This window comes from Osmerus mordax, chromosome 10 (assembly GCF_038355195.1).
Source record: "Osmerus mordax isolate fOsmMor3 chromosome 10, fOsmMor3.pri, whole genome shotgun sequence".
Taxonomy (NCBI): domain Eukaryota; kingdom Metazoa; phylum Chordata; class Actinopteri; order Osmeriformes; family Osmeridae; genus Osmerus; species Osmerus mordax.
In genome coordinates, this window is record NC_090059.1 from 13,661,174 (window position 1) to 13,672,382 (window position 11,209).

General features: G+C 47.1%; 1 protein-coding gene across 7 annotated transcripts; it reads left to right on the forward strand.

Moving 5' to 3' along the window:
* Positions 1 to 1,808: 1,808 nt before the first annotated feature.
* sun1a (Sad1 and UNC84 domain containing 1a) lies at positions 1,809 to 11,110 on the forward strand. 7 transcript variants are annotated; one of them, XM_067245471.1, is made up of 22 exons: positions 1,809 to 1,890; positions 2,862 to 3,080; positions 3,232 to 3,404; positions 3,510 to 3,536; positions 3,649 to 3,933; positions 4,844 to 5,026; positions 5,562 to 5,645; positions 5,849 to 5,968; positions 6,153 to 6,239; positions 6,977 to 7,070; positions 7,182 to 7,234; positions 7,394 to 7,539; positions 7,736 to 8,008; positions 8,176 to 8,268; positions 8,387 to 8,466; positions 8,558 to 8,702; positions 8,782 to 9,114; positions 9,236 to 9,320; positions 9,522 to 9,637; positions 9,764 to 9,931; positions 10,042 to 10,134; positions 10,269 to 11,110. In XM_067245471.1, exons 1-22 carry the CDS (start codon positions 1,820 to 1,822, stop codon positions 10,377 to 10,379), a joined length of 3,039 nt encoding a protein of 1,012 aa, XP_067101572.1. In that variant the 5' UTR covers positions 1,809 to 1,819; the 3' UTR covers positions 10,380 to 11,110. The 7 variants fall into 7 exon arrangements, with proteins under 7 accessions (XP_067101572.1, XP_067101574.1, XP_067101573.1 ...); XM_067245473.1 differs by having other exon boundaries at positions 8,782 to 9,102; XM_067245472.1 differs by having other exon boundaries at positions 7,739 to 8,008.
* Positions 11,111 to 11,209: the final 99 nt, after the last annotated feature.

Consider the following 11,209-nt stretch of genomic DNA (forward strand, 5'->3'; position numbering starts at 1 on the left):
TACTTTTAACAGAAAAGGGAACATGGAAGCGCATTGATCATATTGGAAGTGACAAGGCATCTGTTTTCGAAAGTAAACTCGAGGAGTTTAGGTAACATTATTTAGCAAGCAAAGACAATAATACATTTTCATCTAATTGACTGCACATTTGTCTGGATAGATTTCGAGTTGGGATACACGTGCAGGTAGGTAGACAGTCATTTAATTTACCATACAATGCAGCAGTAGTTTTAACCTTTAGCTAAAACTGATTTGTTTCTCGCGGGATCCCGCCCACTGTTTATTACCATTGGGTAATGGGCATGCCACCTCCCCTTTATCCACATGGCTTTGGTCTGACAGGCCTTGTAGAATCAGAAGTCCGTGTTGTATTGACCACCTGGGTGTTAATTTGTCAGATATGGAAGCAAATCAGTGACACAATGTTTTGGATTTTTAAAGGAATTGAATACTTAATATTGAAATTGAAACACCACCGAATTTGTTTGTTTAGAATTCACCCCTTTAAATTCTGATCCCAAAATTCAAGGTTCAGAAATTCAGGTTGCTCAAATTAGAACAGTAAATTTCAGATCTCCAAAATTCAATCCGACAATAAAAAAAATTCTGATTGCAACATCCGGTCTGAGGCCAGCAGTATCCCGGATGTTGCAATCGGATTTTTTGGGTGTCAAATTTTTGGGGTTCGAATTTTTTGGATGTGAATTTCACAATACGAATTTTGTTCAATTAGAATTTCTGAAGCTTGAATTTTTGGGATCTGAATTTTACTGTTCTAATTTGAGCAAACTGAATTTCTGAAGCTAGAATTTTTTAAATAAAATTATTGGGATATTAATTTTACTGTTTGAATTTGAGCTACCTGAATTTCCAAACCTTGAATTTTTCAAATTTAAAGAGGTGAATTCAAAACCAACAAATTGGGTGTTGTTTACATTTCAAAATCAAGTATTCAATACCTTTAAAAAAAAAAAGTGCCACTGACTTTGCACCAAAACTGAATTCGGTTCTGTCCGTCTCATCCAGATGCAAATTTAAATGTGTCCCAAAACTGTTGTCTAGTTAGGATGCACGGTTTAAACATGTTCAAGACTCCAGGTCTGATTACCTGGGAGTTTCCAAGCCACACCCTGGGAAAATGCACACATTTGGGGATCTGGTAATCCTCAATATATCCTTAATCTCATAATGCATAACAATACTGTCCAAAGCACAGAAACTGTCATACTAGGATGGATGAGGGTTGCTGGGTAATCTTAAAGAGGATTTCGATGTATCTTAGCAATTGAGTTATATCAGTGCCGAAAAAGGGGCAAAAGGAAAATGAGCTAATCTGTCGAGACAAAACCATATATACCAATATAGTCAATTTAAAGTGATGTGTAGATAAGATTACTATTCTGTCAGGTTAGTGATTTCTTTAGAGCACTTAGAATGTTTGTTTTATCAATCTGGTTTTTGGAACACCTGTTTAGTCACGTATGCATACACAGGATTCTTTTGTAGTTCTCCCCTCTGTCATTCCCTAACCAGCTTCTTTTGTTGCATGAAGAGCTTAACCTGAAACTGACCTCAGCAGTCGGTACAACGTGTAAAATGAAAGGACTGATTTCAGCGTTTGAGGGGCAGACAGACAGAGAGAGAGGGACAGAAGGAGGGGCGAGTGAGGGAGGGAGGGGTGTTGCTAAGCGGCTCCCCTGTAACAGGAAGCAGAGCACGCAGCAGCAACACTGCTCAGTAGTGCTAAGTTGCCTGATCTCTCTGGCGCATGAGCACGTATGTCTGTGTGTGTGTGTGTGTGTGGCAGGGATGTTTGTCCATGGGGCTTTTCCCTGGGATGAACGTTGTTGACGAAGGCTGGAATCTGGAGAGCTGGGGCTGGACAGATCTGTTTGTATTCCACTTTCTCTCTCTCCTCTCTCTCTCACCTCTCTTTTAGCTTATTTGTTGGTGTGCTGTGCGGTATTCAGACGGAAAGGTCACTTGTACTTGTATGTGTGTCATCAGGCTATATCTGCGTGTTGGTGTGTCAATGAGATTAGCTTGCAGTGCTCTAATAGGACTACAGGCCTAACTATCTTGTAATAGCTTCCTTTACGTGACAAGCAACCTTATTGTAATGAACAATTCTATCTAGAAGACTCCTTGTTGTTATGTTAGCCCTCTCCTTTCAGTCAGAGCTACATTAGTAGCATATCCAAAGTCCAGCTGTGAATGATAGGATTGTTACTTCAGAAATGTAGGCCTGCTTAGCTCTGTTGAAATCTGGGCCAGATCTTGGTGCCAGCTGGGGCGTATACAGCTTTCTGTGTCTGCGTCTCATGTATTGCAGGTGCAATGATATTTATGTCCCTAACCTTGGTTGTAATGTTTCCATGTTTAAACATGGAGTGCCCATCATGTGACCTGTTGCTATCAATATCATCTGGCTTCCTGTGTTCCCTGTTGTTTATTATTGGAAACATTATCCAACTTCTGTGTTTGCAGCTGTTTATTGTTGGGGACATCCTCTGCTTTCCTGACTGGGGAATTGGGTCTGTCTACCAGCTCAAGCTTCATCATAACCCATAGTACAATAGAACAGGCTGTTTCTCACAGGAGCCAGCTGTCCCCCCTTACTCTCTGAGTACCATAGCTAGTTATGAAGGAAGTCAGACCACAGAAACCTGTCCTCCATTTGACCTATGTCAGTTGCATGTTCAGTTATTTTGAGCCAGGGTTCAATGTATTATTACTTTGAGGAATCTAGATGGAATTGGGAGTGTGATTCATTTCCTGAATGTATTGTTTTAAAGGAGGTGTCTTGTAGTCTCGTTTGGCTTGGTGCTTCATCTCCCCCCCCCGCCTCTTCTCTCTAACAGCTCCAGCTACTGGACAGCTGGCCTGGACTTTGACAAGGAGCAGTGCGTTGCCACAGCGCTCACATCCACATCTGAGACTTCCACAATGTCCCGGCGTAGCCTCCGGATACACTCTACCACGGGTCACTACGGCGATGACAGCCTGCTGGACTCAGCCCCCAGCCTAGGCTTCAACGCCTCCTACAGCGCTGGAGGGGCCAGTCGCAGAGACGCCATCCAGTCAGTCACTGCACCGGGGATTAGTTTTTGCATTATAGGAAGTCACACTTGGGTTCAGGTTTTAACTATACCATTTCTTCCAGCTCTCATACTCTTGCTCTTATTATTTTGCTCTCCCCCTCTACCTCCACACAATTTTCCCTTGCTCCAGGGCAATTAAGAGCAGGCGTACCCAGTCTCTGCTCCAGACCCCCAGGAAGAGTGTCCAGGGCCCGGCCCACAACAGCAGCCTCCATAGCTGTGCTGCCAGCGATGCTTCCCTGCTCTCCTCGATGCTGGACGAGTCCTGCATCCAGGAGAGGACACTGGTCGACAACTTCTGGGGTCAGCACACACATACTCGCAGACGCGCTCACACACAATGAAATGGAAGTGTATCCTCGCCCATGTGATTGTTTCACAGTGTCACCGTTTCCCTCTGTCCTGTAGGATTGGATGAGGAGGCTGAACTCCAAGGTAATAGGCTTGTTTGCAGGCTGACATGTTTTTGCCTCCATCATACAATGTTAACTTATTAGTATGTTTGCTAATGATCCTTCTCTCCTCTCTCTGACTCGGACCACGCTAGACCAAACCATAATTCTTCAAACTAACGGAGAGACCTCAGCCCAGACCCAGACATCCATGGTCAACGGTTACATCTGTACTGTCCACACAGACAGGCAGGAACCCCTCACTGCCTACCCCTCTGCTTCCTCCTCTTCCAAGTACATCACTTCCTCTTCCTCCTCTACGGCAGCCCTCGCCCGCCCGGCCATCAGTGAGCACGCTCTGACTACAGGCCCCGCCTCCTCAGCCTTGTTCCCGCCCCCCACAATCTACAGTAGAGACAAGAGCCGCAAGACCAAGACAGGTGAGGGGATGGGGCTGCTTGAATCAGAAAGAGGCCAGTAGACTGGCTAAAACACAGAGAGAAAGAGAGAGATTCAGAAATGAAGAGAAAAGATTTGACTCGGGTGTGTCCTGCATTGGAATTTGGTTTGATTCTAGTGTCTAGCTGGGTCTAATCATTTGTCTTCCTTTTACATGTTTTATACCAGCGCGAAGACGTGCACTTATGAACACAAAACTGCTGTTCAATGCTACCATATCTAATTCTTATCCAGGACTCCTAGCATCCGTGTGGATCCTGAGTGTGTACATGTGGAACAGGGCAGCAGCCTGCATGGTTTCTCTCCTCTCTCAGCTCCCTCTCCTCCACCAGCTGACCAAAGAGGGCACAGGTAGCAGGCGCAGGGCCCAGGCCCCGGGGCCAAACCCTAACCAAACTCTAACCCTCCCCGTCTCCTGTCCTCCAGCACAAGCCTCAGTAGGACTCCATCACAGCACTGGCCTTGTCTCTCTCGCTCTGTTTGTCCTGCAGCTCAGGAATGACCTCCAGAGAACTTTCTAGAACTCTTAACTCACAACACTCCTTCCACTGCTCTGTAGCACCTGCACTGGATGGGCCACAAACACTTGGATGGAGTCTCACCTTAAAAGGCACATAGTCAGCAATAGATACTCACTCTTTTCAGGTGTGGGTGTGTGTTGTTCCTCAGGTACTGGTCCTGCAGTATAACGTTGTCTGGGATTTACCATGTGTGTATGCCTAGGGAAATCACTTGGTGTGGGTCAGTAAATCTCCACAATGGTCATCTCCTCCTCGTCAAAACTGATAATAACTCAACTTAGAAAAGACCTACGCTGTCCTCTTACTGAACATGGTTACTCCCTTTCTCCGACTTTTTTCTTTCCTTGATCCCCTCGCTCTCTTTGTCTAGGTGTGCTGTACGCTGTCTGCTCCAGATGTCTAAAGTACAGCAGAAGAGCTGCAGCCTTCACAGCGTCAGTGTCGACTGTAGTCTTGCAGTCTGCAGTGGCGTTGGCCTCTGCTGCCTTGCAGGCTGTTGTGCTCAGGTGGAGCCATGGGGCCCAGACAGGGCATGGAACAGTAGTAGACAAAGGTAGCCGTCTACAATATACTAACCCCCATTGATGCCTCTCACGCTGGGTTATTCATGGATCCCCATTCATGGTACGGGGTCATGACTTTGTTGTGAATGCTTCAGGCCAGGGATGTCTACGGTCTTCTTCCTGTGAGCAGGAGTCTAGGGGAAGGTGTGGAGAGGTGGTGGTTTAGTTCTGCACTGGCATGGTTCTCTTGTCCTTTGCACAGGAGGGGGAACTCCAGACTCTGTCCCTGTCTAACCCTTTCTGTCTTTTTTTTCCTTTGCCTCCCCACTTTCTAGCTGTTTAGTATTTTGATGTCTCTTACTCGCATGTCACACCAGCTGGGTTTCCCTACCAAACAAATGGACGCCTTTTACTTTGCCTGTCGCCTTAGTAACATGCAAATGGTGTTGCGGCATTTGTTTTCTCTCCCTACTTTTGAAAATCCATTCACTCTGTTCATCCTCAGCACAGGTGAAGAAGGGGACACTGGGATTTGACTGGACTTTTAAACTTGGACTTAAACTCCTCTCTCTCTCTGTCTCTCAGACGCTCACAGCAGTTCCTGTGGAAGTATGAACGTGAAGGAGCTGGAGGCTGAAGGGGGAGACCTGAATCTGAACGGACCTCTGTGTAAGTGTCCCGTGTTTGTCAGCCGGGTGACTCATGAGGGATGTAGGCTGGTGTAGGATTTGACACCATGCCTAAGAGGGAGGGAGAGAGACTATACATTTGAGATGTGTTCACTGTGAGGGATGTGATTGGAATCTGAGCTCTGGTGTGCTTCATTCTGTCCTGGCTGGCCGTCCCTGCTCCTTCACTGTTGTTCCCCACAGGTGATGACTGCAAAGAGAAACGCCGCATGGATTCACATGCAGACTGTGCATCTTCATCTATTTGGTTGTCCAGGTCACTCTGCCTGTGGGGGCCACTGTGGAGGATCATTGTTTACACAGGTCACCAACCTAAACTAACCCCCTTTAGCCTATCCTGGTACACTTTATACAAACTCAAACTTGTTGGATCAACACCAGACAGCCTCGGAAACTACTAACTAGTCATGGCAATTCATTGAACTTCCTGTCACTGTTGAGAGAAGAAATTACCGGAATGTTTTTGCTCACATCATTGGTTCCCCAGGGTCCTGCCTGCTGTGGATTGGTCAAAAAGTGGGCATTGCCAGCGGGGCTGTAACGCAAAGGCTGATGTTGGCTGCCCTGTCCCCAGGTTATCATCCTACAACTTATTGAACCAACCCCTTTCATACCCTCCAGATGGCTGGCTGGGTGACTCTTCCCTTGTGTTCCCCCTTTAACAGCTTCTCTCCGCATGTGGAATCTTGCCTGCTTGTGTCTGCGTAACCTGTAAATGGTGCCTTAATGAGGAACTTTCTGACATGTTTCACAACCCCCCCCCCCCATCCCAGCTTTTACAGTCCCTCCGCTGGACAGTTTGTGTGGTGGTTCTTAGTGAAGGGTGGCTTACCTTGGAGGGCTAATGTGCTTTAGCATGCCCTGTGTCACTGTCTCTCCCTCAGTAAGTTAAGGTTGACCTATCGACATGATCCATCTATCTAACTGGTGTATCCCTCCCCCTTCGCTGTGATGTGTGTGTTATTCTAATGCCTTGCACTCCTTGCATTATGGTTTACCTACAAATGCTCTAGGTCTACATCATGCTACACAATATGTAGGTTTATAGTGGTATTGCTGGATTAACATGACTCTTTAAAAACACAATACAGTTAAACTGGAAACTCGTCAGGGTTTAGCCTACAACTTCTCAAGCAGCTCTGCATCTGTGGGTTTAATCAGAGGCTCACCTGGAACATGAGGCCTCCTTATCTCCCTGCTTCAGAGGGCACTTTAATACTCTGATTCCTAATGATGGAACACAGCCTTGTACCTTCCCTGAGTAATCCCCTCCTTGCCCTGCCTTTACCGTGTGTGTGTGTGTGCCCACAGGGAAAGCAGCGACGGTTGTATTCCGGTGGCTAGGGACCGCATGGTATCATCTCATCGCGCTCACGTCCCTTCTCAATGTGTTTGTCTTGACACGGTGAGTCCTGGCCTTCACATAGACCGTGCCTGATTTTTAAACCAGCTTGTGACTGAAACTCCTCATTCGCCATTTTTTTTAAGAGCTGGTGCGTTTTTTTGGTTTTGTCAGGTGTCTTCCCAAGCTGCTTAAACTGCTTCTGCTGCCGTGCCTACTACTTCTGGGTATGTGTCTTACCTGCCGCTATCCAGACTCAAAAGGCTGCCCCCGTAGCCTAACAGTAGCATACTGTTGACTCACTCCCTCTCTCTCTCTCTCGCTGTCCTGCTCCCTCTCATTCTCTGTGTATGTGATATACAGCTCGTGTGCATGTCTCTCTACAGTTGCGTGGTGTTGGGGACCCTCAAACCTGCTGTCTGGCCTGCCAGCCTTCAGCATGACAGAGTGGGTGACAGCCAGCCTCTCCGTCCCCAGAGACGGACACACACCCAGGGCTGCCCTCTTCACAGCTCCCCCATCAGGGGCACACGTAAGGGTCGTCGTGTTACCAACATGCATGGAGGTGGTGCGATGTCATCTGGGACATCAAGCATGAAACAGTATCAAAACGGCATATGCATTAAGCCCCTTGTTGAGGTGTGTGTGTCTTGGTGCCTGGGTGTGCTTGAGCTGTGTGTTGCATCTCTTTGCATGCGTTCACCCCTCCTGTGGTGGTTCTCTCCCAGCAGGAAGAGGGCTCCGTGTCGTCCCTCCACTCTGAGCGCCTAGCCCGGCTGGAGGAGAGCCTATCCAAGGTGTGGGAGCATGTGGAGGGGGGAGGCCAGAGGCTGGAGCAGCAGCACAGGGAGGTGACCGGCCTCTACCAGGCCCTCCAGGAGCAGCTCCCCTCTCAGGCAGACGGGGGCAGCCTGGAGCCCTGGGTGTCCAGGCTGCTGGAGGACCGGCTGGTGAGACTCAGGGCAGAGATGGTGGAGGAGGAGACTGCCCACAGGCAACAGGTGAGGCTGGAGGAGCCAAAGACAATCACTCCAGCAAACATGGGTCATATTTGATGGTGTCTAAGCAGTTATATCTGTGAGAGTATGTTTTCTCTTTTGCCTAGCATTACCTGTTCTACTCCTCCTTTTTTTTCCTCCACCACCCTCTCTTTCTCTGCCTCTCCTAGTCTCAGCAGCAGCAATTTGAGCAACAGGAGGTTTGGAGCTCTCGTCTGGATCAAATGGAGCTCCTGCTGCATGCCCTCAGTCTCAAAACAGAGGTACACACACTTTCACACAGAGGTACACGCACACACTTTCAAGTAGTCCCGGAATTAAATCCTTGACTCATATTGCTATGTTTGCTGTCAATTATTTTTTATTTTTTTATTTCTTTAGGAGGTACAGAAGAGACAAGAGACGATGACGCCTGCTCCAGTATGTACACCATCACCTCCACTTGTACCTGTTCCAGACATGTAAGTTGGTAAAACTTTTGATTTCTAAATGTATCTCCCGAGTTCTAAGTTATGAAGTTTAGGATGGTCTCTGGATCTGTTTGACCTTAAGCGTGGCTGTGGACCGCGATTCCCATGATGCTTTGCTGGCAGAAGTGCAAAGGCTGGAGCTTGTGCTGGTCAGCATCAGAGAGGACCTGCAGGGGGTGATGGGATGCCAGGGCAGATGTGGCCAGCTGGACTCCCTCCAGGACACAGTGAGTTACAAACACATGCAGTCCTCAAGGTAAACACCAGGTGGCTGACATAGACAGCGATGGCTCCATCTTCTGTCAGGTTTCAGCGCAGGTGTCAGACCAAGTGCGTCAAGAGCTCCGGAGCCTGTTCTACGGCAGTCAGAAGGACCCTCCTGAAGACTCTCACTCTTCCGAGCCCGGTTCCGGGGAGACGGAGCTGCCAGACTCCCTGCTGCTGTGGCTGTCTGAACGCTACGTGAGCGGGGCTGACCTGCAGGCCTCGCTGGCCTCCCTGGAGCTGCGCATCCTGCAGAACGTCAGTGTGCAGCTGCTGCAGGACCACGGCAGCCAGCAGGGGCCCTGCACACAGAGCCTCACCCAGACCGTGCTGCAGACCGTGGGAGCCGCGGGGGCCACCGAGGTGACGGAGGAGGTGGGCGTCTGTGGTGATCTGGTGTCACCTTTTGAAAACTTGAAGCTTACATGAGCATGATGCATTATCTTGTCTTTACTGTTCTATGGCCTCTTGAGCGCACCTTCTCCTCTTACCCTAGGAAGTGCAGCTGATTGTGAGAAATGCCCTGAAGTTATACTCTGAGGATCGGACGGGCCTGGTGGACTATGCCCTTGAGTCTGGAGGTGAGCTGACTGGACCCTGACCCATGTGACTGCTGAGATGGGTGTGACCTGCTTGGGTTGTTGACATTAATGTTTGGACTTTGAGATACCACAGGTTTATGTGTTAATTTGTGACACGTTAACCACCTAGACATGACCATTCTAGAAACATTGCAACAATATTTTTGTAATGTGTGTGTGTGTGTGTGTGTGTGTGCACAGGTGGCAGCATCATGAGCACTCGCTGTTCAGAGACCTACGAGACCAAGACCGCTCTGATGAGTCTGTTTGGCTTGCCGCTCTGGTACTTCTCCCAGTCTCCTCGAGTCGTCATTCAGGTAGCGCTCTGCTCGACGTGACCGCCTGGCAAACGGTTTAAGTGCTTTTGGTGTTTGGTGGTACCTAATACTTGTGATGTTCATTCTCTGTAACCTCCATCTTTATTTCTTTTTCTCACTCTCTAGCCTGACATCAATCCAGGGAACTGCTGGGCATTCAGAGGCTCCAGTGGTTACCTGGTGATCCGCCTCTCCATGAAGATCCGCCCCTCTGCCTTCTCAATGGAGCACATCCCCAAAGCCCTGTCCCCAACAGGACGAATCAGCAGCGCCCCACGCCAGTTCACCGTCTACGTAAGACTCACTCACTCACTCATTCATTCACCATTCTCTTTTAAACTCTTGTTACACGACAAAAGATTAAAATCATTGTGAACTGTTTAACACCGCTATTGTGTTGCTAGGGCTTGGATGATGAAAGCCAGGAGGGGGGGAAGTTACTGGGCAACTACACCTATGTAGAGGATGGAGATGCACTGCAGACTTACCCTGTCTCTGTAAGTGCACAAGCATTGGCTTGAGACCTATTCTGTGTTAAGTACACTACTCTGCCTTTGTAAGTACTCTCTGCTGGCAAATCTGAAATGTACTCTCAGATTGTTAACTGAACGACTGTCTGTTCTATCCACAGGAAGAGAATGTCGATGCCTACCAAATCGTTGAGATCCGGGTGCTGTCCAACTGGGGGCATCAGGAGTACACCTGCCTGTACCGTGTGAGAGTACACGGAGAGCCTGTTTAAAATGGACCGGGGCATAGACTGGTATTGTTAAATCTTTTGGTGTTCCAATTCGAATGACTGTCATGGGTGCCTAGTATCTGCCTTTGTGTTCGTTATGCAAACAAGTAATGTGTTGAAAGAGGTTGGGTGAACACACAAACCCACTGACACCATCGGTTCTCTAGCTCTGTAGATAAGATGCACTGTATTTTTAACTGTATTGGTTAAATATTTCAACCAAACTTCCCTCTGTCTTCATTCAATTAGAGTTTTGTAGAATACCAAAAATAGATGGATGTTGTTGGGCCCTTACAGCTCAATTTGAAGGTATTCTTTACCATACTATCCATTTGGACACAAAAAACACTGGAGGAATGTAACTTGAACGCTGTCAATAGTTTGTCTTATAAAAGTCTACAAATATCAGTGTTGCTTTGAATTGTACATTATGCTGAACTTGTCAAATGTAATTTTAATTAAATAATTTGTTTTTAAAGGAATGAATTGCACAAAAGTAATAAGAAAATGTTGCACTGATTGTAGGCCATACTGTAATATTGTTTATCACAACCCTATATAGATAAACTGCAAGTGCCCAGTTATAAATATTTTATTTATTTCTGTATTTTTCAGTTATTGAAATAAGAATCTGTATTTTTGTACATTATTTTCAGACAGTTTAAATGTCTTGTAAAGATACGGGTTTTTATATTTTATTTTGTACATGGTTGCATTTGAAAATGTTATAATAAAGCTCTTACTTTTATGACAGTTGCATTGTTATTGACAATTTCAATACTATTCTGTACGTGCTGTATTTGTATAGACTCAGTGGCCAAAGTTAAGATGAT